Genomic DNA, 27,614 nt, shown 5'->3' on the forward strand with positions numbered 1-27,614 from the left:
GAGGCGTGCGCGGCACCGCCCCCAGGGCGGGCTCAGTGCGTGGCAGCGCCCGCCGGCCCCGTCGCGAAGTTTCCAGTTCAGCTTCTGTCTCAGTGCCGGCGGGTCGTTCCAGAGACTCAGCTATGCGGTCCCTGCTGCTCCTGGCCCCGTTGGCCTGGCTTCTTCTGGTCCAGGCGAAGGACGACGCCAAGCTAGAGGGTGAGGACGCGGCGGCGGAGCTGTGCCTGGCCGTCTGTCTCGCCGAGGACCGGGGTGTCCGGGAGACCTGGGCTGGGGCGGGGGGGGGGGAAGCTGGGTTGCGGTCATCTGTCCACTTGCCCGCGGGTGACTCCGGTAGATCACTTCCTCTCATGGGGTCGGGATTCCTAGGTTTGTGCTGCGGGCAGAGGAGGGGACAGCCGAAGTACACTCTCCACTTGCGCGCCCCCTACCCTCATTTGGCGCTCAGAGGAGTTCATGATCACAATTCCCATAATAAGTAGCAAGACGATCTGCTGCAGCCTGGCCTCACTAGTTAAGCACCAGTTAAGTACGTTTGCTGGAAGTGTTTTCGTATGTTAACCCCGTTTTCCAGCTTTACAAACTGAGGCTCCAGAGTGGATTGATTTCCCCAAGGGCACACAGCTTGTGGTCATTGGGAATGGCTTCATCTCTGGGTGTGTCTGGTTCCTGAGCTCAGCCATGAGTTCTTGTTATCTTTAGGGTAAGGGGATTTGGAGTGAAGGAGGTAAGCAAGCAGTTGGGAGTGGTTGGTCCCAGGTCGGCTGGACTCCCAGCTAAGCGCCCATTCTGCTTCTCCAAGGGCTACTGGATTCCTAACTGTGTCCCGCTATCCCCAGTGCCCCACTATCCTGTCCAACCAGCCCTTGCTGGACAATACCACCCCCAGTACTGCTGTCTGAGACACACACACACACCCTCTCGGAGGACAGACTGTGGACCACCCAGACAAGCAAAACCAAACCAGGGTATCCTGTTTTCTTCCACCCATGTTGCTGGAGACCTGGGAGTTGGCCTGAACATGGTGGGTGGTAGGAATGTGGAGGGCTCCAGTGGGTGAGCCCTGTTGGTAAGAGCACTTGCCTAGCTCGCATGCAGCCCAGGGTTTGGTCCCCAGTGCTGCATAAACTAAACATGGTTGTGCATGCTTATAACCCCAGTACTCAGGGAGGTTGAAGCAGGGTTATCAGAAGTCCAAGGTCATCCTCAACTACACGAAGGGTTAAAGTCAGTCTAGACTACATGAGACCCTGACCAAAAAGGAAAGAAAGGAAGAAAAAAAAAAAAAAAAAGGAAAGGAAAAGAACCTGGCTTTGAAAACCATGTGCTGGGAACCACAGGTTTTTGCATGCTTGCTCCATCTGTGCTCAGTTATACATAGGGTCACATGCCTTCCACGTTGGTGATGCACAGTTTTTGAGAAGCTTGATATTTTAGACTCCAACACAGGGTGGCAAGACCTCATTTCTAGAGATCACAAGAGATTCCTCAAATAAGACCAGTCCCTGAGTCCCCTTAAAGTCAAGGCTCTGGGCATTTTCTCTCCAAACTCAGAGCAGCTAGGTTTGTTGTTGTTGTTGTTTTGGGGTTTTTTGTTTGTTTGTTTGTTTTGCTAGGGTCTAATCTAGCATCAAAGGAAGATAGATAAGAGACTCTCTGATAAGTCCAGACTACAGAGTTGGTAATGTGTGCAAAGGCCCAGTAGCAGCCATTTTTTTCTCCATTTCACTTTCTCCTGCTTCTGCGGATGCGTGCTCAGATACCCCAGACCATCCCAGTTCCAAGAGCCTCAGCTGCCCTCTAAGAAGCCCAGAGTAGTGGGGTTCGGGGATCAGAGATGCTCCCCAATGCTGAGGACGTGGTCCTTCATCCTGATCCAGCAGCGGCAGGCGAAAGGCGGTCCCTGAGGGTACTCAGCTCCCGCTCTGTGCCAAGAATGGAGGAGCCACCGGCAGACCCTGTGTTCGGCACTTCAGACACTCATTGGGTCTTCACATTAATCTCTGAAAGGGGGCTCCTTTATCCATGGTTCCTATGGTGGAGTTCAGGAAGGCTAAATTCCTTGCTGAGCCAACTGTTCGTAACACTCTGCTCTTCCACCGTGCCTCTTTCATCTCTGCTGACTGGGGTCACAGTTTGTCCATCTGGGGACATCATTACTGGACTTTGGGCAGCATGAGGGGAGGGCTGAGCTTTCAGGTGGCCAGGCCCATGTGTCCCTGGTGGCTGTTGAGGTTGGGTGGGGGTGGGGCGGGGTGGGGTAGGGTGGGGGTGCTATCCTGGTGGAACCCATACCTCCTGTTGATACTTTGTGGGTGGCCCAGAGCTCTGATGGGCTTGATGGTGGACTGGACAGACTACCTGCATGGGGGGGTGGGGTGGCTGGAGAAGCCCCAGTGGTTCTGGATTCTATCTCCAGTCAGCTGTTCTACCATGCTGGGTGCTGTAGTGGATCAGGGGTATGAACGTGGCTGGGTGTGGTGGTGCATGCTCACCTTTGATCCCAGAACTCGGGAGGCAGAGGCAGAGGCAGGTAGATCTCTATGAGTTTGATGCTAGCCTGGTCTACAGAGTGAATTCCTGGACAGCCAAGGCACATTCTGGCCTATGATATTCTTCCTGCCCCCTTTTGGCGTGAGGGCCTCAGAACGGGTGACTGGATTGGTTCTCCTCAGCTTCAGGGAGACTTAACTTTTCAGACAAGAGTTGGTGGCAGCTCTTCCTCTCATGTATGCTGCATCTTTCTTCTCTGGACTCCTAGGGTCAAGTGGGGCGGGTACTCCTCCACAGCTGTTTATAGCATCATCTGCTCCTGCCCAAGCCCCTGAACCTACCCTACTGGATCCTGCCAATTCCTGCTTTGCCTCTGGCACTTGCTACGGGGACAGCTTCCTGTCTAAGCAGTTTGCTAGACCTGGTCTCCTTTGTTCTCTCAGCTCAAACTCCTGATGTTCAGAGGAAGGGGAAGGGGAAGGCCCTCCCTGTCTGCTGCTGGCCTGGCTGGTTTGTTTTTGTTGTTATTGTTTGGTTGGTTGGTTTTGTTTTTGAGTGGGGGGTGTTCTGTTCATTTAGGTAAATGGGAGTCCTGGATTGAGAGGTGCCATACCAGCCACTGAATGGTGGGCCTGTCCCCCAGCTTCCAGGGACAAATATCTGAGTGGGAGTCACAGGGGTCCACATCGAGGAAGGAGAGGGGCACTATCATGCCTGGCTCTGGGATTTTTTGGCAAGGACAGAAGCCATCAGCAAGACTCTTAGCTGAAGAAAAAAATCATACACAAACCATAAAATAAGTTGACCCTCTGGCTGCACAAAGCCATGCATACTGGGCAAGGTGTCCCCCTCACCAGTCAGCCCCTCTGACTTCTCTCACGGTGTGCGAAGTATCTAGCAGCCCCGAAAGGCAGGCACTTCACTGTCCTTACTGCATAGGGGGAAACTGAGTTCCAGGGGCATGCCCTGGGTCACACAGTTTGTAAGAGGTAGTGCTAGGATCTAGGTTGGCAGACCAGCTCCCACCCTCCCTTCTTAGGTATCCAAGCCTCACAGTAGGGTCTAGAGGGGCTATCAGGGGTGGGGGTGGGGCTCCCTCAGACGCTGTCTTGGCAGTTGCTTCTAGCACCGCTCTGTTGCAGAGGTGCAGTCACACTGCAGAGCTGGGAGAGGCCCCTTGTTAAGAAGGTCGTAACAAAGCCAGACACGCTGAGTGTGTCACCTGACATCTCAGCGATTGCGAGTGGAGGTGGGAAGACCGAGAGACAAGTTCCAGGGCAGCGTTGTTACCTGTGGAGCTGGATAGCAGCCTGGGTCATATGAGGACCCTTTTCAAAATGAGAGGGAGGGAGAGGGAGGAAAGATGATACCAGCTACTCTGGCCACAGACATGGACGGATGGGGGGATTTCACATTGGTTTCCACCCCAGGCAGTCTGAACTGGGAGTATGGCATTGGGAAAGTCAGCCATGCAGGTTTTGGGGAGGACCACACAGTATGTCCACCCTCCACGCATGCGTAGAGAGCAAGCGACCTCTGCATTCTGTACTTGCCACCCCCAGACTAATGCCCAGCCCTGGCCAGAGTGATCCTCCCATGGTCAGTGCTCAGGGCATCCTCCCACCCCTCCCCCACGTGAGGCCTGTACCCTCTAAAGCCAGAGACTTCCTTTCACAAGGCAGGGTGCACCCCTATCCCCATTGCTGCCTGGCATGTTTGTCAGTTCCTACACACAGGGACCCCCAAGGGAGGGAATGGGGAGATAAGGGTTACACCTCTGTTTTATCCGTAGCATAGCTTGGCTGTAGTGGTGTGATGAAGGCCACTGTTCATGTCCTCATTTTCCCTCACCACACCCTTCTCTGTCCACAGACAACCTTTTGGTCCTCACTGTGGCCACAAAAGAGACTGAGGGCTTCCGCCGCTTCAAGCGTTCAGCTCAGTTCTTCAACTACAAGATCCAGGTGAGGGCTTCCTGGGTAAGGCAGAGACAGTGTGTGCTGGTGTATATGTGTGTATGTGTATATGTGTGTGGCGTTTCCAGGGGCTAGGGCATCTCCTTCCCAGAGTTAGGGATCTTGGGACAGATCTAGGTACCAAGAGGAGGCTTCCCAGAAGCTGAAGAGCGAGCTTCAGTTAGGATGAAGGGTGGAGTATGAGCAGATCCTAGGAGGTGAATGAGAGGGAAAGTGGAGGCTAGAGAGATGAGCAGTGGTACCTGGATGGCAGTGGGCAGAGGCCTCGCTGGGAAGGCTAGTATAGACGGCAGAACCTGGGAACCAGCATTTCCAGAATTCCCTGGGGCATCTTGCAATGGATGTGGTCTAAACACATCCTCTGGAGTGTGTGCACTGCTTGTCTGCCAGGCATGGGCTTCCTGTCATCTCTGGGCAGTTCATAGGGCCTGCAGGAAGTCAGCCCTCACCTCACCTCGCCTCGCCTCACCTCAGTGACCATTCTGAGTGTTGGGCACAGGGGACAGAGATGTACTCAGCCTCATCATGGCCTGTACAGAGCTGGGTATAAGCCCAGGAGGAGAGGGTATCAGCTGCTATGGTTTGTAATGAAACAGGGTGTTATTTCAGGTATAGCTAGATCCAGGGTCCCAAGCATCAAAGGGCATTATTTTCCATCTCCAGAAACAGGCTCTCTCCAGTGCAGTAACTTGACTCTAGCCCCACAACTCTTTTTTTTTTTTTTTTTTTTTTGGTTTTTCGAGGCAGGGTTTCTCTGTGTAGCCTTGGCTGTCCTGGAACTCACTTTGTAGACCAGGCTGGCCTCGAACTCAGAAATCCGCCTGCCTCTGCCTCCCGAGTGCTGGGATTAAAGGCGTGCGCCACCACGCCCGGCTCCCACAACTCTTCAGTTGGCTCTCAGCCAATGATGACAATTTTGCCTTAATTTTAACAACAGACCCAGGGGAGAGTGATAGGTCATGTTTGGAATATATGCTCAAAGCTCTAGCTACGGGAGGGGCTGAGGAAGTGGGATGTATTGATTGTGTATTGTTTGTGGTCACGTGACCACTGCTGGCCTCCATCTAGTATGGCTCCCCTGCGTTGAGTTGAAAGGAAGCAAAGGTGTCCACCGTGCAAACACTACCAAGAGCTGGGGGCCTCTCTCTGCAGTCACTGGGCCTGGGGGAGGACTGGAGTGTGGATGGAGGACCAGCAGCAGCAGGTGGAGGACAGAAGGTTCGGCTGCTGAAGAAGGCACTGGAAAAGCACGCAGACAAGGAAGACCTGGTTATTCTCTTCGTTGACAGGTGGGTGTGCAGGGAATCATGTCCTGGGGTGTGCAGAGTGGTGTTGGGACCTTTCCTGGACATCAGGAGGCTTCCTTGCTAAGATTCTGTAAGGGTCAGGAGACCCCAGGGTGTGTCTCTGTGACGTAGGCCAGTGCTCCCCTTGGTGAGGTGTGAGCTGCCGGAGATGACGGATGAGCTAGTTTTACTATGGCATGGCAATGGGGCAGACTGCAAGGTGTGGTGGTGTGCAGATCTGTCTCTCAGGTGGTGGCTGGTGTAGAATGTGAGGGGGTCCCTGTGTCCTCCTGTGGGTGCTCTAATTGGAGCTGCTTCATCTTCTTCCTGCTTTGGCCACAGTTATGACGTGGTGTTTGCCTCGGGACCCCGGGAACTCTTAAAGAAGTTCCAGCAGGCCAAGAGCCAGGTGGTCTTCTCCGCAGAGGAGCATATCTACCCGGACCGGAGGCTGGAGGCCAAGTATCCCACAGTCCCTGACGGCAAGCGGTTCCTGGGCTCTGGAGGTAAAGGGGTTATGTACAGGGCGAGGGGTCCGGTGCCTGACATCACCATGGGTCATGGGTTTCAAATGCATACCGTCTCAAAGGGGGTTCCTCCTCACGCTGTTGAAGGGCCACCTAGCTGTGCTGGAGAAACTGAGTCACCCCTGACACCTTCACCTTCCACATCACTTCTGCTTTCCAAAGATCTCTAGAGCCCAGTGACTGACTGGTGGGCTACGTGAGACCTTGTTTCGAAAGACTGGACTAATGAAATTGCCCAGGGGGCATAGCCTCTTGCCATTGAGCCTGACAGTCTGCATTTGATCCTCGGAAGCCACGTGGTGGAAGGGGAGAAGTAACTCCTGCCAAGTTGTCCTCTGACCTACAACCCCCCATACACACTCACTCACTCACTCACTCACTCACACTTGCAAACACACACTCATAAACACGCACTCACCCATACACCCAGATGTACACTCACTCTCATATACACTCACCCTCACACACACAAACATACCCCCCGCACTCGTACATACACGCACCCCACCACCACTCCCACACATACACACACTCACCCCACACTCACCCATACACACACTCATACACGCTCACAAAAATGTGTACAGAAAATTAAAAGCAAAAAAAAAAAACATGGTTGGGGGGTTGGGGTGTATGGCTGAGTTAGCAGAGTGCTTGCCTGCGTGCACCAAGCCTGGGTCCCATGGGCAGCACTACATAGGCGGGATGGTACCACACCTGCCATCCCAGAATTGGAGACATGGTGGCAGGAGTTCATAAGGTCATTCTTGCCTAACTGGTAAGGGTGAAGCCAGCCAGAGCTTTGTGAGACCCTTTCTCAAAAACAATTAAAAACCTCTGTGTCTGCCTTTTCATGCCTACACCCACACTACCTCCTAGGCTTCATTCTCTTCTGGTGCTGAGCCTGGCCCTCAGCCCTTTTCAGTCCTTGCAGAGAGTAGAACCCACAGGTCTCACCCTGCCTCAGCAGGGAGAGCTAGTCTCACTATCTCAGAGAGCTAACACGGTTGCCATGGCCTCTGTGTGTGTGTGTGTGTGTGTGTGTGTGTGTGTGTGTGTGTGTGTGTGTTTCCCTCCCTGCTGGTGCATCCCCTCACTTCTTCCAGGAGCGCCTCTGGAGCTTTCTCTACTTGTCAGGACAGACTCAGACCCTGGAGTGCTGTGTGGCATTTTTTCAGCCTCTCCCCTTCTCTGATGCAAGTTGCTCAGATGATTATATAAAGGGGATCCAAGGCTCCTTCCAAATCTGCCTCCTAGGGGCCTAGCACTAAGCGGGTTCCATTGGTCTTGGGAATGCTCATCTGGTGGCCTTAGCTAACTTGCATCCCACCTGCCCCTAGTCAGAAGGGGCTGGGCTTCTGAGTACGGCAGTGAGAGGGAACGGAGGAAGCCAGCTCAGAGAGGCAGTGAGAGGGAATGGAGGAAGCCAGCTCAGAGACTGGAAGCTAAGCGTCTGTCTGTCTGTCTCTGTCCCCACTCCCTCTCCAGGCTTCATTGGTTATGCCCCCAGCCTCAGCAAACTGGTGGCCGAGTGGGAAGGCCAGGACAGTGACAGCGACCAGCTCTTTTATACCAAGATCTTCTTGGACCCGGAGAAGAGGGTGAGAGGTGGTGGGTGGGCCAGGGAGAGGGGTCTGGAGGATCCTGATCCTGGATCCGGCTGGCCATGCAGCCTCTGGAATCTGAGCCAGTGGGTTGGTGTCACAGTCATTGGACTGCTGTAACAAACTGCCATAGACTCGGGGGCTTTTAAATACCATGGTCACTGCTCACTGTTCTAGAGTAATGAGTGCGCTGTGTTTGGGTTAAAGCAAAGCCTGTGGCATGGCTCAGTGGTAATGAGTGTGCTGTGTTTGGGTTAAAGCCTGTGGCGTGGCTCAGTGGGTAAAGGTACGCACAACAAGCTTACATCCGTGCAGGCAAAACACTCATACATATAAAAAGAAACAAAAACTTAAAAAGCCAGGCATGTGAGAGACTGAGACTGGAGGATCATGAATTTGAGTCATCCCAAACCATCCTTCAAATTCTAAGATCCTGTCTCCAAAATCAGAGATTTTTTTCAACGATTTATTTTATGTATGTAAGTACACAGTTGCTCTCTCAGGACACACCAGAAGAGGGCATCAGATTCCATTACAGATGGTTGTAAGCCACCATGTGGTTGCTGGGAATTGAACTCAGGACCTCTAGAAGAACAGTCAGTGTGCTTAACTGCTAAGCCATATCTCCAGGCACAGAATCAGAACTTAAAGAATTAAGGGATGAAAAACAATACTGTTAGCGTTTCTCACAGGAATGGTGTGAGGATCCGATTCCTATATGTACATAGAAACCTGGGACTGGAGACTGACACATAGTAACGTTATGCCTCAGCATGGGGCTAGCATCCTTATGGTTGAGCAGGCTGCTTTCTTAGGTTCCTGCCAGTCTTGAGACATCCCGGTTCTCTGTGAATAGAGCTAGAATGTGGCAGGCTGAGCTAGTGTGTGTGGGGGGGCAGGCTCCCCATGCAGGGTGTGCTGGGGACCTGGTCTTGGCTGGAGCCTGTCCCTGCTGCAGCCTGTGCCCTCCTTCTTGCAGGAGCAAATCAATATCAGCCTGGACCATCGCTGCCGAATCTTCCAGAACCTGGATGGAGCCTTGGGTGAGCAGTAGCACTGAGAGTGGGTGGGGCCGGAAAGGAAAAAGGGACATGGGGTCTTAAAGGGGAGGATTGGGGCCAGAGAGGAGAAGAGCATCCGGGATCTCAGAGGGGAGGAGGGGTGGAACCTGAGTGGGGAGGGAAGCCGAGTTGTGGGAGGCTTGAGGAGTGGCTGGAAGGAGTTGAAGGTTTTCAGAAAGAAAACCAAGTGACTCCTCCTTGGTCATTGTGCTAAGCTGTTGTCAGCCTCCTGCCCGGGTCCCCAGAGACCCTCCAGATGTTTTGGGGACAAAGTTATGTCTCTCTGAAGGTGGGAGAAGGGCAGCTGTTCACTTAGGAGGAGGCAGTGATACTCAAGGCAGGCCCCTGGCCCTCGGCTGCGTCCTGCTTGTCATATCATTACAAATTACCCCTTCTCCTTGCGCCCAAAGCCGGTGGTGACTTTGCTACAGGTCTTCCTGATTGACCACATGTCATACACACCTCGCTCAGTGCTGACCCTTGTGTCTGCACCTGGGATGTTCTAGTCTTTGCTGCCCCTCCCCCTCCCACTTCCGGCTCTAATGAGTCACCACACTAAGGACTAGGGTCACTGTGGCCTCTGTGTTCCTTCCCTTCTGTTTGTTGTGTCAAGTACTTGCTGGCCACACTCACCCCCCCCCCCCCCCCGCCTCCGAAAGAAGGGATTTCAGGGCTGGGAAGGCAGCTCAGTTACCAAGCCTTGAAGACTTGCGTTTAAGACCCATGGACTGATTTTGGCAAGGTGTTCTCTTACCCCCACATCTATATCCATAGCCACTAAATAAATAAATGTAATGTCAATTTTAATTTTTGCGACGGAGTTTCTCTATGTAGCCCTTGTCTTGGAACTCGTTCTGTAGGCCAAACAGGCCTTGAACTCAGATGTCTGCCTGCCTCTGCCTATTAGGATTAAAGGCATGCCTGACTGAATATAATTTTTCAAGAAGCATGGCTGGAGAGACAGCTCAGTGGTTAGGAAGTCTTCCAGAAGATTCGAGTTTGGTTCCCAGCACCTGTGTCAGGCAGCTCATGGCCGCCTGTAACTCCAGCTCCAGGGGACCTGATGCCTCTGGCCAACTTGGGCACCTGCATTTATGTTCACAGAAAGACAGACAGACAGACACACACACACACACACTGAAAAAAAGAACAAACCCAAATCTTTAAAAACAAAACGAAGGAAGTTGCAGATGGGGAAACTGAGGCTCAGAGGGGTGCAGCGACTTTGGCAGGGCCAAAGCCTGTGAGCCCCCAGCCTTGGCCCCTCTGCCACTGTGCTTTCTGATCCCCAGATGAAGTTGTGCTCAAGTTTGAAATGGGCCATGTGAGAGCACGAAATCTGGCCTATGACACCCTCCCAGTGGTCGTCCATGGCAATGGGCCCACCAAGGTATGGAGGGGCCCGGCCTTGGGGGAGTGTGGGAGGAAGCCAGAGTCCTAGTCCCTCTACTGTGACTGCACCCTGGGAGGGAGGGAGTGACGCTGTTTGGGGTCCTCTGATACTAGCTTGGCCTGGTGTCCTGTTTCTCTATTGTGGTGGGCAGGACCACAGAACCCACAAAAAAAAAGGCTGCTGTCCCACCTAGGCTCCGAGGAAGATTCCAGAATCACCTTGTGCTGTCCTGATATGGCAGTCATTTATTCACCGCGTGAACATGGATCAGATGTCTGCCCCAGACACCCGTCTGCCACAGACAGAGAGTGCTCTGCTCATGGCTTAGTGGAAGGGGCTGGAGGCAGACAGTGGTCCCAGAGGACTGGTCTGTGGCGCATAGCATGTTTGCCAGTCACCAGCTTTAGAATCCCGTGGATAGGAGAGGAAGAGAGCCAGGGGCACAAAAAAGCAGATCTGTGGCTGGGGGTGTAACTCACGGGTAAGACTGTTCGCCTAGTGTGCCTCAGGAATTTAAAGTCCTTGGCTACATGGTGAGTTCAAAGGCCAGCCTGGACTTGGTTTCACCCAGCTCTGCTGCCTGGACTCCTGTGAGGAGTCCAGTATCTAGGCATCCGGGTTTTTATAAGCTCTCAGCTCCCTCTTTACAGCTAGGATGCCCTTCTGCATGACACAGGGTTCCTCCCGAGACAGCCCAGGCAGGGAGAAGGAATTTGCCGTTTTGGCAGTGGGATGTGGGGCCCTCTTGGCTCCTCTTCAACCTTGCACCTGACTCCCAACAGCTGCAGCTGAACTACCTGGGCAACTACATTCCTCGATTCTGGACCTTTGAGACGGGCTGCACCGTGTGTGACGAGGGCCTACGAAGCCTCAAGGGCATTGGGGTGAGGCCCGGCGTGAGCTGAGGGGGGCAGTTGAGGGCAGTGCCATGAGATAGGGGAGAGGAGGAGGTGATCTTGAGTAGAATGGTGCTTTGGGGAGAGGTGAAGAGGTGTTTGTCTGTCTGTGGGTCACCTAAGCCCAGCTTTCCTCCTGATGTCCAAGTCTGCTTTCTTCTCCTTAGCCCTTTGTGCCCCTATAGCCTCTTCCTATGCTGTGAGCCCTTGCTTGCTGTTATGTATGGCCCAGCTTGACCACACCAGCCAGGATCTGGTGTCATGCTATCCATTGGCCTTGGTATGACCCTGGGACCTCCTGTACGTTTCCTAAACAGGCCTCGCCGTGTGTTCTGTCAGCCCCACGCCTACATGGCCTGCTTTCCTCTGTGACTCAGGCATCTAGCCTCCTGAGGGCATGCACCTCTACCTCAGTTTTCCTGGGGCTTGGTAGCAGGCAGTGCCTAGACCCTGCTTGACTCTTGTGTTGTCCCTCCCTCTGCAGGATGAAGCTCTCCCCACTGTCCTGGTCGGTGTGTTCATTGAGCAGCCCACACCATTTCTATCCTTGTTTTTTCTGCGGCTGCTGCGCCTACGATATCCTCAGAAACAGATGCGACTCTTCATTCACAACCAGGTGAGTGGGAGCTATCCTGGGGGGCTCTGCTCGAGGGCCCAGCCCTGTGAGCTGGCCTAAGACCTCTGAGGATCTCAGTGAGTCTGGGCCGAGTGGAAGTGGGTAGCGGGCTGTGTCCCTAAATCACTGGGCTGACGAGGTCAGGCGGACTGGGCTTGTAGCCTGGCAATATAGCTTTTCTTGGTTGTGTGACCTGGGGCATCAACCTTAAACTCTCTCCTTCTTTCTTCTCCTTTGTTAAATTGAGGTCAGAACTGTGGTAACCACATAGAATTGCTGCAGTCATTAGAAACAGGTTACCCTGTGAAGTGCACAGAAGAGTAAGGGGGTCAGAAGGAGCTGGCTAGCTACTGAGAAGGCTGAGATGTGAGGTTTGTAAGTTCAAAGCTAGCCCTGGGCTACATAGTGAGCTTAGCCCTCTCCCATTAAAAAAAAAAAGAAAAGAAAAGGGTAGGTAACATAGCTATAGTATACTTGCCTAGTGTGTGGGTTCTAAATATTTTGACTTTTAAAATTATGTGTAAAAGGGGCTGGTGAGATGGCTCAGTGGGTAAGAGTACCCGACTGCTCTTCCGAAGGTCAGGAGTTCAAATCCCAGCAACCACATGGTGGCTCACAACCATCCTTAACGAGATCTGACTCCCTCTTCTGGAGTGTCTGAAGACAGCGACAGTGTACTTACATATAATAAATAAATAAATAAATAAATAAATAGTCTTTTAAAAAATAATTAAAAAAAATTATGTGTAAAAAAAAAATTATGTGTGTGTGCGTGAACGCGTGAGAGAGGTGCCCGTGGAGGCCAGATAAGGGTGCTAGACTCCTGAAGCTGGAGTTGTAAGTAGTTGGGAACCATTTGACGTGGGTGCTGAGGATCAAGCACGGGTCTTCTGCGGGAGCAGCAAGCACACATTTATTTATTTATTTACTTATTTATTTATTTATTTATTTATTTATTTATTTATTTATTCTGAGACAGGGTTTTTCAGTGTAGCCCTGGCTGTCTAGGAACTTGCTCTGTAGACCAGGCTGGCCTCGAACTCAGAGATCCACCTGCCTCTGCCTCCTGAGTGCTGGGACTAAAGGTGTGCACCACTGCTCCCAGCTCAGCAAGTACTCTTAATGGATGAATAGTCAAGTCTCTCCAGTCCCGAGCCCCTAGGTTATACCCATAATAGTAAGGGGATCGGGGAAGGCTGCCATTCATTCACAGGAAGCATGTAATGGGTAACCTTGAGTCTTAGTCACCTGTTTGTTGCTGTGACAAAACACCATGACCAAGGCAACTTAGGAGATAAATCATAAATGGATTGGGCTTATGATTCCAGAAGGTTAGAGTCCGCGGTAGTGGAACAAAAGCCTGGAAGAGCCGAGAGTGTACATGTAGAGCCGTGAGCAGCAGGGCAGTGTGAGAGAGTTGTAGGGGGGGCAGAAAGCCTCTAAAATCTCAATGCCTGCCCCTGCCCCTGAGACACACCTCCTCCAACAGGGCCACGCCTCCTAATCCTTCCCAAACGGTTCCACCAACCGGGGACCAGCTATTCAAACACATGAGCCTATGGGGGCCGAGCTCTTTCAAGCCAGGGCACCTTGACTTTTGTCACTTTTTGTTTGCTGCCTCCTTTGTACTTCTGGGTTTGCTTTGATGACAGTCAAGTTGGGTTGCCGTTGCTTTAGCAGCTTCAAGTCCTGAGCCCTGAGCTCTGTAGAGAGCAGGCCTGGTGGCTCAGCACTCTTCTGGCTGGGTAAAGCCTTGTCTCTCCTCTGCTTTGATGTGTCTTTGACTGGCCACATTTTATATAGTCTATGGGGCCCTTTGTCCTCTCTGAGGTCCGCTCAGATGCCTTGTCTGTGTCTCCCCTGTATATCTTCCAGTTGTAGCAAGATGCCTGATACCAGGGACCCACAGTCTCCCACGCAGCTTGGCTCCCTGCCTGACTTCCAATGTACATCAAGCCCCTACAGACAGAAAGGCAGTGGGACACGCAACCCAGGATGGCATGTGTAGATGATGATGTCATACCACAGTGTCAATAGGTTGGGCACCCCTACTTAGATTTAGGACTAAAAATCCTGTTCTCTCCATGTCCCCAGGATAGGGGCCCCAGGTACAGACTGTCATATATGCGTGCAGATCCCCTGATACACTGGTTAACATGACACCCCAGAGATCATCAGAGTTTCTGGATGTGGGGTCTTTGGGAGGAGGGACTGTCCTGATGATGGAGCTGTGAAGAGGCCAGTGGGGCAGGGCCTGGGCGGGGTAGATGAGCATGAAAGGATCGCCAGAGAAGGGCACTCTGACAGAGATGCAGATGGCAGGAGTGTGTCAGAGACAGCATTCTCTGGCTAGTGATGGGGGTGCCGTGTCTCCATCTGCCGCTTGCCTCCTCACCACCCCAGGAACGGCACCACAAACTTCAGGTCGAGCAGTTCCTGGCGGAGCACGGCAGTGAGTACCAATCTGTGAAGCTAGTGGGTCCTGAGGTGCGCATGGCCAACGCAGACGCCAGGAACATGGGCGCGTGAGTCACTCATGGGTTCTCTCCATTCGTGGTGGTGGGCAGATGGGCCATGGCGTTGGGAGCAGCAGGCTGGGAATTCACAAGGCTCTGTGGGGCTCCAACATAGTCCTGACCCTGTCTGGGTTTCAGGGCTCTCCTCTGTGAATGAGGAGGTAGCCTCTGTCAGGACAACGTGGGGGCCCCCAGACAGTGTCATGTGGGTTCAGGAAGCAAATTGGAGAAAGAGGAAAGGCTGGAGGGTCAGAAGTAAATCAGGAGTGACAGAGAAACAGTCTCTCATCGTTCGTTTTATTATTAGACCTACAGTGACTCAGTAAACGTGTTTACCTCCTGAGCCCGACCACATGGCAATCAGAGGATAGCCCCGATTTCATAACGTTGTCCTCTGACCTTCATAAGTATGCTGTGGTGAACTCACACGCTAATAATAATTAAAAAATAAATGAAACCGAACAGAGATGAAGACACAAGAATCCATTGGTGTAGGTTTAGGGACGTAGCTCAGTTGGTAGGGTGATTGCCTAGCGTCTGTGGTGACACTGTTTGATCCTCAGCACCACATAAACTGGCCATGGTAGTACATACCTGAACTCTCAGGCAGGAGGGTCAGGAGTCAAAGGTCATCCTCACTTCTAAAGCTGGCTTAAGGCCAGTTGGAGCTCCGTGCTGTTTCAAAAAAAAAGAAAGAAAGAAAGAAAGAAACTTCCTCTGTCTCAGTCTGGGGCCGGCAGACTTCCTTTGAACATCCTGTAAAGTGCCGGATGGTAACCAGCTCTGCCGGCCAGCTTGGTGGACTTCCTCACCCTTGTTGAGCTGTCTGCCTGTGTAGCGTAAAGATGGCCACCGATGTGTAATGAATGAGTAAGATTGTGTTCCAGAAAGATTTTATTTAGAGACACGGAAATTTGACTTCCTCACAGGAAGGGGTAATTTTATTTTGATTTTTTTTTCCCTCCTCTCCTCGTCATTTAGGAACAGAAAACCATTCTGGGTGGAACGAACTTGGCAATGGGAAGCCTCAGACCAAGGACCATTGCTTTCTGAGCCCTGGACTAGTTGAACAAAAGGGAGCTTTTAAGGATGCTTTTTGGCATTTTGAGGCAGGGTCTCATGTAGCCCAGTCTGGCCTTGAAGTCACTGTAGAGCCAAGGCTGCCCTTAAACTTCAGGTTCTCCTGCCCCGAGTGCTGTTATTTACGGGTGTGCGCTATCATACCCAGCGACATGCTTTTTTTTTTTAAATGTGGGGTTCTAGAAATAAGCCCAGAACCTCACACATACCAAGGAAGTGCTCTGCCGCTGCTGGGGACCCCGCTTTCCATTGCTGCTAGTTGCTCAATTGCTCTCAAGACAGGCACCCACCGTTGAGCCCCATCTGGTGGGCTGTTGCTTCCTCCAGATGAAGCCGTTGTCATTTCCAAGTCTTTAATCTGAGAGCTCAGATGCCTGTCAGAGTTGGGAGGGGGACCTTTGAGGTCCCAGCCTGATCCTGAGTTCCCGTGAGTCCTACGGCCCTTTTCCCAGTACACCATAAAGCCAAGCTATGCGGACAGATGTGGCATCTTCTGAGGGAGATCTGGGACCAACGTCTTCCTGCCTCTCCCCTTCCCTTTTTTTCCTCTCACAGAGACCTGTGCCGTCAGGACCAAACTTGCACCTACTACTTCAGTGTGGATGCTGATGTGGCTCTGACAGAGCCGAACAGCCTAAGGCTCCTGATTGAACAAAACAAGTAAGACCGTGGGTGGCCTCCTGAGCAAAGCGTGCTCAGGCTGGGAGAGGCCCCTTGACTTTCTACTCCTTGGGGCTCCCAGACTGACAACTTCAAAGGTTGATAGAATGGCACCTTCCTGGGTCTGTCCTCAGTACAGGGGGGATGGGGCAGGCCTCCCCTACCCCAGAGATCCCGGTATGCAAATCACTGGTTGCTGGGCTCCTCCCCTTCCCCATCCTTAGTCTGGTCTGCCTGTGCCCCCTACTCAGGAATGTCATTGCGCCACTCATGACCCGCCACGGGAGGCTCTGGTCCAACTTCTGGGGGGGTCTGAGTGCAGATGGGTACTACGCCCGCTCGGAGGACTACGTGGACATTGTGCAGGGCCGTCGTGTGTGAGTATCCAGTGCTTTCATCTCTTCTGGGTTTGTGGTGCCCCTCCCCTGCATGACTGCTCTGGGTGAGCTGAACCTCAAGCAAAGAGGACTAGAGTCAGACACACAGAAGGATTCCTGAAAGTTGTCGTGGGCTCCCATGCCCAGGGTGGGAGGGGGAGATCAGCACTGTTGAGTTTAGGATTTAACTCAGTAGTAGCACGTTTGCAAGGCCCCCGTGTTCGGTCCCCAGCACCGAAACAAAAGAAAAAAAGTCCGATTAGGTCTGGCAAGATGGCTGGCTCAGTGAGTAAGGGCACCTTTTGCCAAACGTGACAATGTGAGTTTGGTCTCCGAGCCCCACACGGTGGGAGGAGGGAACCAGTTCCCAAAAGTTGTCCTCTGAGCTCCACCCATGTCTTGTAGCTTATACGTGCACAGCCACATGTATGTACACAAAATAAAAACATATAAAAAGCAGATTGGCACCCCCAAATGAATACTCCCCAAACACTGACTCAGGTTCAATAGACTCCACTCTTGATTCTCCTGCCTCAGTCTCTCAGGTTCTGACATTACATATGTCTGCCAGCACACTGAGTTTATTTATAATTTGATACAGCCTTTTCTTCCAAGCTCTGGCCCTCAGCGAGACTGTGACCCTGTCATCTCCTTCCTCTCCCTCAGTGGCGTCTGGAACGTGCCTTACATCTCAAACATCTACCTGATCAAGGGCAGTGCCCTGCGGGCTGAGCTGCAGAACGTAGACCTTTTCCACTACAGCAAGCTGGATTCTGACATGAGTTTCTGCGCCAATGTCCGACAGCAGGTCAGTAGGGCTTGGGGGCGGGGTGGGGCATGTACTTGTGCCAGGAGTGGTCCTCCAGCCTTGACCTGCACACTGGGCCATCTTGTCGGTGTAGGAAGGGGCTTCTGAGGGCTCTGGGGTGAGGCTGGTCCTCCTGTCTTAGTCTCCCAGGTTCTGGGATTACAGATGTGTGCCACCACACCCAGATTATTTATTATTTTGATAGAGCCTAAAGAAAATCGAACTTCCCGCCTCAATGTAATCTGGTAGTTATGTCCAAGAGACAATTATGTACATGTCTTCATGTCTCACCGCATATCTTTTTTTTTTTTTTGGTTTTTCGAGACAGGGTTTCTCTGGGTAGCCCTGGCTGTTCTGGAACTCACTCTGTAGACCAGGCTGGCCTCGAACTCAGAAATCTTCCTGCCTCTGCCTCCTGAGTGCTGGGATTAAAGGCGTGAGCCACCACGCCCAGCTTTTGTTTTTGTTTTGTGTGTGTGTCTGTCTGTCTGTGTGTGAGAGAGTGTGTGTGTATGTCCGTCTGTCTGTCTATATCTGTGTGTATGTATGTGAGAGTGTGTGTGTGAGAGAGAGTGTATATGTATGTATGTCTGACTGTATGTGTGTGTGTGTGTGAGAGAGTGTGTGTATGTCTGTCTGTCTGTGTCTGTGTGTGTGAGAGACTGTGTGTGTCTGTGTCTGTGTGTATGAATGAGAGTGTGTGTATGTGTGTCTGTCTGTGAGTGTGTGTATGTGTCTGTGTGTCTGTCTGTGTGTGTGTGTGAGAGAGTGTGTGTGTATGTGTCTGTCTGTGTGTGTGTTAGAGAGAGTATGTGTATGTGTGTCTGTCTGTCTGTGTGTGTCTGTGTGTGTGAGAGCGTGTGTATTTGTCTGTCTGTCTGTCTCTGTGTGTGTGTGTCTGTCTGTCCGTGTCTGTGTGTGAGTCAGAGAGGGGGCGGCGTGGTGCACATATCCCATGGCGTGCAGGTAGAGGTGAGGGAACTTCATGGAGCTGGTTTTCGCCTTTTGCCTTGACACGGGTCCCAAGGATCCCACTTGGGTTTGTCAGGCTTTTATCCTCGTCAGTCCTGGCACATTGCTTTGATGTAATGGCTTGGTTAGGTTTTCCCCCTGTGATCAGCATGTCAGGATCACAGCCCTTAGGAGCATTCTTGCCCTATAGGCTTGAGGCTCTGGGCTCAATCCCCAGCGTGGCAAACAAGAAAAGGAGGAAGGGGGAGAGAAACCTTTTCTCTTCTCTTCAGTCCTCCAGGAAGCCTTCTCTGATTGCATCCCTGGGGTGGGGATGTGGCGGGTGCTGGGAGCACATACTGTACTCACAGGTCTTTAATCTGGTTGAATCTGGCTGTGGGCACTGCATGCCCCACCCCTCACCCTCTGGGGTGTGCAGGGTGAGGAAGCTTTTCTGTCCATCAACTCTATAGGAGGTGTTCATGTTCCTGACCAACCGGCACACCTTTGGCCACCTGCTGTCCCTGGATAACTACCAGACCACCCACCTACATAATGATCTCTGGGAGGTGTTCAGCAACCCTGAGGTAAGACTTGACTGGTTGGACGAGGGCTGGAACTCAGAGAGACTCCAGTTGGCAGATCTTGTCAACTGGAGACTGCATGACCTGTTCTCCACGAGTCCCCACTCACCTCCAGGGCTTTATTCTAGTATAGAGGGACACATTGCCACCTAGTGGAGCAGGGAGATATGACTTAATTGAGCCCTTTGGTCATCCTTATTTTGGTTCTAAGATGGGTCTTCCCTGGCTTGACTTACTCCTGAGGGTGTAGCCTTGATCAGAGGAAGCAGCAGTTGTGACAGTGTGTGACAGTACACACAAATGATGGGGTGTGTAGCTGACATGGGCACCTGTACATGCCTATACACAGACACAGAAACACACCTGTACCCATAAGTGCAGATGTGAGATCCTGTGTATCCCGGCAGCACTCCCACACCCAGCAGGCACGTGTAGTTTGCCTCTGACGAGGCCATACCTGCTCATATTTCGAGGAGCCTGAAAGCTGGAGTCGCTTTAGGAGCCACCAGTGCTGTTATACTTGAGGTGACCACAGCTGACCCAGGGCAGGCCTGGGAACCCATTCTGTGTCGTGTTCTCTACAGGACTGGAAAGAAAAGTACATCCATGAGAATTACACCAAGGCCCTAGAGGGGAAGCTGGTGGAGACGGTAGGGGGTTCATAGCCCACACATGCTGCTGTGGGAGTACATGAGGGTGGAGATTCAATGTGTGTGTGTATTGTGCAGCGGGGGAGCCGTCTGTCTGTCTGTCTGTCTGCATGTCTGTCTGTCTGCCTGCCTGTCTGTCTTCCTGTCTGTCTGCTCTGACAGTGCCTGGGTGGATGGGCCTCTCTCCCAGCAGCGCTTTCCAGCTGAGGTCCGTAGATACTTTGAAACCACCCACAATGGGCCCTCCCACCCTTGATTACTTTGAGAAAATGCCTTACAGCTGCATATCATGGAGGCATTTCCTCAAGGGAGTCTCCTTTCTCTGTGATAACTCCAGCTTGTGTCAAGTTGACACATAAAACCAGCCAATACAGATGGAATGGAGGCAGGATTGTCCCCAAACAGAGCCTCCGAGGCAAGAGTGAGGGATGGGGCTCTCTCTTTCTCACTCACACCAGTAGTCTCTGCAAGGTGCACACACTCCCCAGGCTGATACTGGTAGCAGCGGCTGTAACCTTGGCTGGAAAGTCTGTCTGATCTCGGTCTTTCTTCAGCCTCTCAATCAATCTAACACTGAGCCCTTACTCCTCTGGGTCACTCAGAGTGTTCCCCGAGGATCAAGGAGTGGGCTGGGGGGGAGACTCATGAGGAGCCCCGCAGGGGTTCCCACGTGTTTAGGGGGACATGGTGCTGTCACTCTGGACTCCGATGATGGACTCTTCACTCGTCCCAGCCTTGTCCGGATGTCTACTGGTTCCCCATCTTCACGGAGGCGGCCTGTGATGAGCTGGTGGAGGAGATGGAACACTATGGCCAGTGGTCTCTGGGTGATAATAAGGTAATGCCTCAGACGCCTGGGAGGCTGCAGGAGACTGCCCTTCTCGGTTCTTCTCCTGGTTACCTAGCCAGTCTGTCCAGGACTCTTTACTTTCAGAGTGCAGACAGGCAAGAGCACACGGCTTAGAAACAGGGTGTGGGGCTGGAGAGATGGCTCAGCGGTTAAGAGCACTGACTGCTCTTCTGAAGGGCCTGAGTTCAAATCCCAGCAACCACATGGTGGCTCACAACCATCTGTAAAGGGATCAGATGCCCTCTTGTGTGTCTAAAGACAGCTACAGTGTACTTACATATCATAAAATCTTTAAAAAAAAAGAGAGAGAGCCAGAGGGAAGGAGGGAGGGAGGAAGGGAGGGAGGGAGGGAGGGAGGGAGGGGGTGTGGAGGTTCCCAAGCAGACATTGCTGGTTGTGTGGCTTTGAACTTAAAGTGAGGTTCAAAGTTTTTAATTTCCTGGCTTGTTTGTTGAATACTTCAGCTTCTTGCCTTGGGCAAGCATTTGAAAATGGAATGAAATGAGCCAATGAGATACAAAGGGTATTGGGTACCAGGTCCACGTTCATCAGACAACTGATGCAAGTGGCATGGTGAAGGTTGTCCTAATTCTATGCTTACACATGACTTGGGAACTTTCGGCATTGCCCTTAAAAGATGCATGCGTTCCTAGATCTCTGTGCTTCCAGCTGACTGAGCTCTGACCTTACAGCCAGACTAACTGAGTGGGTTACCTGCCCAACTTGTTTATTTCTGGGAGGATCTCTGCTTTAGTGACAGGGACAGTCGTGGACCTCAGAGCCTCAGTGAATGGTAGCTCCTGTATCTATTGCCATTTCTAAGGGACTTAAAATGACTCTATGGCAGAACACCTGCTGAGTGTCCCAAGACTCTAAGCTCAGTTCTCAGCACCAAAGACAAAACCCCCCAAAAGCACCCGTGCATTGTCTCCCAGTTTCTGACGGTCAGGATCCAGGCATGCCTTACCTGGCTCCTCTGCTCAGGATCTCACGAAGCTACAGTTTGGGGGTCTGCTGGAGCTATTCTTTGTCTAAGGATTGAGGACCCATTATCAGCTCATGATGTTGTTGCTGGAGCAAGTCTGTTCCCTGAAGCTGGAGGACAGAGCCATGACCTGCCTGCTCACCTGATAGATCCGACCACCGGGGATAACCTCTCTGTTGATTAACCCAAAGCCAGTGGATTAGGACTTTAATGATGTCTGCAGTGCCCCTCCTCTTTGTCACATCATGTCCTATCTGTACCAAAGTCAAGGGGAAGGAAGGGGTCAGAGCCTGGGTCTGAGGGCATGGGATTCTGGGTGCCATCATAGATTCTCTCTCTGTGGCCACTTCCAGGACAACAGGATCCAGGGTGGCTACGAAAACGTGCCCACTATCGACATCCACATGAACCAGATCACCTTCGAGCGGGAGTGGCACAAGTTCCTGGTGGAGTACATCGCCCCCATGACAGAGAAGCTGTACCCTGGCTACTACACTAGGGTGGGTCTGCCTGGAGGCAGCGGGATGGGGTTGGGGGGCACAGTTCCAGCTTGAGGGAGAGGCTACATGTTTTGAGGTATACCCATGGATCTGGCATGCTGTCCTAGGCTCTGACTGTGCCTCTTGTGAATCTTTCCTTTGTCTGTCTGTCTGTTCTGGGAATTGTACATAGGGCCTTGCATGTCTAGACAGTCATTTTACCAGAGTTAACATTTCTAGCTCTCTTGATCTTGTTGCTTTTTTGGGGGGGGAGGGGGTTTCAAGACAGGGTTTCTCAAGCCGGGCGTGGTGGCGCATGCCTTTAATCCCAGCACTCGGGAGGCAGAGGCAGGTGGATTTCTGAGTTCGAGGCCAGCCTGGTCTACAGAGTGAGTTCCAGGACAGCCAGGGCTACACAGAGAAACCCTGTCTCGAAAAGCAAAAAAAAAAAAAAGAGTTTGTTTTGTTTTTTAAACAGAAATTCTTTTGAGACAGGGTCTCTTTACAGAGCAGTCTGGCCTTGAACTTGGGATGATACTCCTTATTTGGCCTCCCAAGAGCTGGGATTACAGGTGTGACCCACCAAGCCTAAATCTTGGTTTCCCGTTTTCTCTATTTTGAGACTCGGTCTCACTAACTTGCCCAAACTGACCTTGAACTCACTTGGCAGCCCAGGCAGGCCCTAGGACTTTAGAGTCTCCTGCTTCGGCCTCCCAGATAACTTGGATTAGAAGTGCGCACCATCGAGCTAAGCGTTCTGTGCTTTTATTTGTTTGTTTGTAAATTTATTCTATTTGTTTTTTGCTTTTTAAATTTTCTTTTTTATTTATATGTAGCTGCGTGTACTTGGACACGGGTGTTTGAGGGGCGCCAAGGGAAGGTGTTGGGTCCTCTGGAACTGGAGGTACAGATAGGTGTGAGCTGCCGTGTGGGTGGTAACTGATCCTGGTCCTCTGCAAGAGCACCTTGCACTCTTCACCACCAAGCCATCTCTCCAGCCATGCTCTCTGTGTCTTTAAACCTTGCCTCTATCGTCCCACCAGTCCACCAGAGAAGCCACCAGCTGGCTGCAAGCCCACTCCATCCCTTCCTGCCCTACTGGCATCATGTACAAGTCTGTCTTCGTCTACCAAGCAAGCACTTCATCAACAGAGCTACAGCCCCCCATTTCCTCCACCCCCCCTTGACCTTTTGAGACAGGGTCTTTCTGTATACCCCAAGCTTGGCTAGAACTTGCTATGTAGACCAAACTGGCCTTGAACTTAAAGCAATTCTCCTGCCTCACAGGCATGCTTGCCTCTTTTAGATAGGGTTTTACTGCTATGAACAGACACCATGACCAAGGCAACTCTTTATTTATTTATTTATTTATTTATTTCAAGACAGGGTTTCTCTGTGTAGCTCTGGCTGTCCTTGGAACTCACTTTGTAGACCAGGCTGGCCTCGAACTCAGAAATCTACCTGCCTCTGTCTCCCAAGTGCAAGGATTAAAGGCGTGCACCACCACCACCCGGCTATTTTTTTTTTTTAAGATTTATTTATTGGGGCTGGTGAGATGGCTCAGTGGTTAAGAGCGCCGACTGCTCTTCCAAAGGTCCCGAGTTCAAATCCCAGCAACCACATGGTGGCTCACAACCATCCGTAACGAAATCTGATGCCCTCTTCTCTTTAAAGATTCATTTATTTATTATATGTAAGTACACTGTAGCTGTCTTCAGACACTCCAGAAGAGGGTGGTCAGATCTCATTATGGATGGTTGTGAGCCACCATGTGGTTGCTGGAATCTGAACTCAGGACCTTAGGAAGAGCAGTCAGTGCTCTTACCTGCTGAGCCATCTCACCAGCCCGAGGCAACTCTTAATAGGATAACATTTAACTGGGCGTGGCTTACAGGTTCCGAGGTTCAGCCCATTATCATCAAGGTGGGAGCATGGTAGTGTCCAGGCAGGCATGGCGCAGGAGGAGCTGAGAGTTCTACATGTTCATCTGGAAGCCACTGGGAGAAGACTGCTTTCCAGGAAGCTAGGACAAGGGTCTTAAAGCCCACACCCCACAGTGACACACTTCCTTCAAAAAGGCCACACCTCCAAATATTGCCATTCCCTGGGCCAGGCATAGTCAAATCCCTACACTGCTCTCACGGGTATACAGTATCTGAGAACACAGAAGTGGTCAGGTTCTCTGGGACTGGACTGGAGTTGCTGATGGTCGTGAGTCACCACGTGGGTGTTGGAAATGGAACTGTGGTCCTCTGGAAGACCATACCTTCTCTAGTGCATCTGGGCCTATTCTCAGGAAATCAGCAGTGTATATTGTGGCCAGAGAGGGAAAACAGAGCTGGACTCCTTCCTGTTCCCATTCTGCCTTCATTTCCTTCCTCTCCCTTCGCACCCCCCACTCACCTTGCCTCTTCCCTCTTTCTGTACGTTCTTCCTGAGACTCTTCTGTGCCAGCTGCGATTCCAGGCACTGGAGAATGAAAAAGCAGCCCCATCCTCTGAGAGTGAACATCACAGCAGATTAGATGGAACCTCACAGTGCACTCTGCCCCTTCTTGGCCCTTTAAGCCTCTCTTGACTGATGTAAACTTTCTCCCTCCCCCCCAACTCCCCACCCCCATCTCAGGCCCAGTTTGATCTAGCCTTCGTTGTCCGCTATAAGCCTGATGAGCAGCCTTCCTTGATGCCCCACCATGACGCCTCTACCTTCACCGTCAACATAGCCCTGAACAGGGTGGGGGAAGATTATGAGGTGAGCCAGGGCCTCGGGCCTCGGGGGCAGGCTGAGGGAGGAGCCAGGCTCTGGTGAGCAAAACCCAGTGGCTATGACCGAGAGTCCCAGGGCACAGAGGAAGATGGGGCTGGGTGTGTGGGGAGAGCTTCCTGGAAGAAGAAATCAAGGCAGAGCTTGGCAGTAGAACTGCCTTCACAGGAACCACAGCACAAACTCCAGAAGGTCGGGGCTCCTTCCTCCCGAGCCCTGTGTCCTCTAACAGGTTTCTTCACCTCTCTTTCCTTCCATCTTCATGTGAGATATGAGAACACATGAGGGGGACCCAGGTCATGGCTTATCAGAAACCCCAATAAATACTGAGTGACAGCCACTGGTGAAGGAGCTTGGGGACTCTCCTTATGAGAAGGAAGAAGGTTCCTTTGGGAGTAGGGAGATTGTCAGCTTTGGTCTCGGGCACAAACTTGTGGCTGAAAGACAGCACTAGGGAAACCAAGAAGGCATTGAGGTTGAGGAAAGCCATTCTGAGGGCCTCAGCGCGGCCTCTGTGAGTGACCTAGCTTGGGCCTCAATCAATGCCTGTATGTGATTTTTAAAAAAATGTATTGAGAGGTGGTCACCAATCTCTGGGTTCACTGCGGCACTATATAAAACCAGGCATGGTGGTACACACCTGTCATCTCAGTACTTAGGAGATAGAGGCAAGAAGATCACAAGTTCAAGGTCATGTTCGGCTACATAGAAAGATCCAGGCCATCCTGAGCTACATGCCACTCTGTCTTTAAAACCAAAACAGCAAAAGCTATTGTTACAGGAGCCTACTGGTGGGACCACTCAGACAGTTTATAGCTAATTGAAAGCTGGCTAGGACCACACCTAAGTGTCCAGAACACAGTTGTGTTTTGAGATGGGGTTTCCCTATGTAGCCCTGGCAGTCCTGGAACTAGCTCTGTAGACCAAGCTGGCCTCTCTGTAGACTCAGAGATCCATCTGCCTCTGCCTCCTGGTTGCTGGAATTAAAGGTATGAGCCATCACCCGCCCAGTATGAGAACTTGGGGTTTTGACAGGCAGAAACCAAACACTGCCACCTCACTTAGCAGCTGCAGGGAGCTTCATACATGTACACAGTTTGGGAGTTGGGGAATTTTCCATGGGCTTCTCCATTAAGGGGATGACAGCCTAGGTAAGCCTGGAGTGGCCTCAGCAGGAGTACCCAATGGAAGGACCTCTCCACTGTTCTGCCCGATCACACGGTATTTTTAAGAACTTAATAAAAAAAATTAAAAAAAAATGACACAGACAGGAAAAAAAAAAAAAAGAACTTAACAGCAGGAAGTTATGTGTGGTATAGCAGCACCCAGGAGGCAGTGACAGGAGGTCCTCTGTGAGTTCAAAGCCAGCTTGATCTATATAGTGATTGCCAGGATAGCCAGGGCTATGTAGAGAGAGACCCTGTCTTTAAAAAGCCAAGCCAAACAAATTCACAGTGAAGCAATATAGCCCTGAGCCATGAGTTCTCAACCAGGAGAGGTTTTGACCCCAGGGGAGCATCAGCGATTCCTGAAGATATTTTGAAGTGTCAGACTCTGAGGTTGTTACTGAAATCTAGTTTGACTAGAGGCCAGGATTACCCAGGACAGCCAGAGCAACAAAGTATCTGTGGTTCTAGGAATGAGTAATTTGTCTGTGAGCTACAGAAACCCAGGGAGCTCTCTTGCTTCCTAGGCAAGTATGCCCCTGCTGAGCCATCACACCCCCCCCCCCAGCAGTACCGAGCTACATGTATGAATGAATGTATGTATATGTTGTGTTTGTTTTAAAGACAAGGTCTCATGTAGCCCTGGCTGGCCACAAACTTGCTGTGAAGCTGAGGCTAGCCTTGAACTCCTAATTCTGCTGCCACCACCTTTTGAGTGCTGGGATTACAGGCCCACGCATAGCTTAACTCTCTGTGTATACTCTTGCTTATCCCCGTCAGCTGTCTACAGAAGCAGAACACGAGGTTCAGGGGAATTACAAACTTAGAAAAGGGTGAAGGGTGGAGGTGACCTTTGCCCAGGGACGCCCGACTCTTGAGGTCAGCCTCTGCATCTCCTAGTGCTTTCTCAGGCATCCCCAGCTCCTTGGTGCTATCAGGCCCCTTGGCCATTATAGAACAGGGCACTGGGAGCTAGCTGTAGGGAAAGGGAATGTGAATTGGGGAAGAATTCATGGATGCTTCCTCTCTCCCAGGGCGGAGGTTGCCGATTTCTGCGCTACAACTGCTCCGTGAGAGCACCAAGGAAGGGTTGGGCCCTCCTGCACCCTGGGCGGCTCACACACTATCACGAGGGGCTTCCTACTACCAAGGGCACGCGCTACATTGCTGTGTCTTTCGTCGATCCCTAACTGCCCAGTGCCTGCCTCTGTTCGACCTATCTCATCGTTGACAGCCACTGCCTAGCAGCCCTTGGGGCCAAGGAACCCAGTCCAACCTATGATTCCTGAACTCCTGTAGCTCTTGAAGCCACCAGTTGGAACGATGGGGTGCAGGCCAGAGATGGGGCACCCACTCCAGGACTGGGGCTGCCCATGGTGCTCCCACTAGTCTCAGGAGATGGTGGTAATGCTCATCTTCAAGGAGTCCCCAGCCCCCCTTTTCCTCTGACTTTCCCTGCGGCCAGACTTCCGATGGAGCTGCCTGGGATGCTGGAGAGTCAGCTTTGCCTAGAGCACCTCTGGAAGGGCTAGCCCCCAGGATTCTGTTTCAAGTACCAGTGCCACCAAGATCTGGGTCAACCCACCTACCCCAACTCCACCCCAAACCTAGGACTCTTGATGCCCTTTCTTCCAGGTTTTTATCACCAAGAGCAAATAGTTGTCTCTATTGAGACTGTAACTCGAAATCCTCCCGGGCCGGGGGGACAGGAAAGACATCTGTGACAATGCTTGGTTCTCTACTGACCCTGCTTGGGGGAGGGGCATATGTCCACACTGTACTGGGTCACCCTGTCCCGATGCCTCCGGAGACAGGGACAGAGTTCTATTAAATGTCGTTCAAACCACTGTATGAGAGATGCCTGGGGTGGGCCAGTATACACGCGACTGGCAG

The 27,614-nt window shown here is 51.9% G+C and overlaps 1 protein-coding gene across 1 annotated transcript; it reads left to right on the forward strand.

Moving 5' to 3' along the window:
- The first annotated feature begins 43 nt into the window (after nucleotides 1–43).
- On the forward strand, nucleotides 44–27,568 carry Plod1 (procollagen-lysine,2-oxoglutarate 5-dioxygenase 1). The gene is made up of 19 exons (XM_021159893.3): nucleotides 44–198; nucleotides 4,366–4,457; nucleotides 5,622–5,758; nucleotides 6,098–6,261; nucleotides 7,771–7,883; nucleotides 8,866–8,929; nucleotides 10,240–10,337; nucleotides 11,123–11,224; nucleotides 11,721–11,852; nucleotides 14,256–14,377; nucleotides 16,004–16,108; nucleotides 16,360–16,485; nucleotides 17,152–17,293; nucleotides 18,718–18,831; nucleotides 19,413–19,478; nucleotides 20,212–20,316; nucleotides 21,667–21,813; nucleotides 24,418–24,543; nucleotides 26,756–27,568. The coding sequence occupies exons 1-19, from the start codon at nucleotides 123–125 to the stop codon at nucleotides 26,909–26,911; spliced, it is 2,187 nt and encodes a 728-aa protein (XP_021015552.1). The 5' UTR covers nucleotides 44–122; the 3' UTR covers nucleotides 26,912–27,568.
- The last annotated feature ends 46 nt before the right edge of the window (nucleotides 27,569–27,614 follow it).

Source organism: Mus caroli, unplaced genomic scaffold (genome assembly GCF_978045245.1).
Source record: "Mus caroli unplaced genomic scaffold, Mus_caroli_1 scaffold_6, whole genome shotgun sequence".
In the NCBI taxonomy this organism is placed as follows: Eukaryota; Metazoa; Chordata; class Mammalia; order Rodentia; family Muridae; genus Mus; species Mus caroli.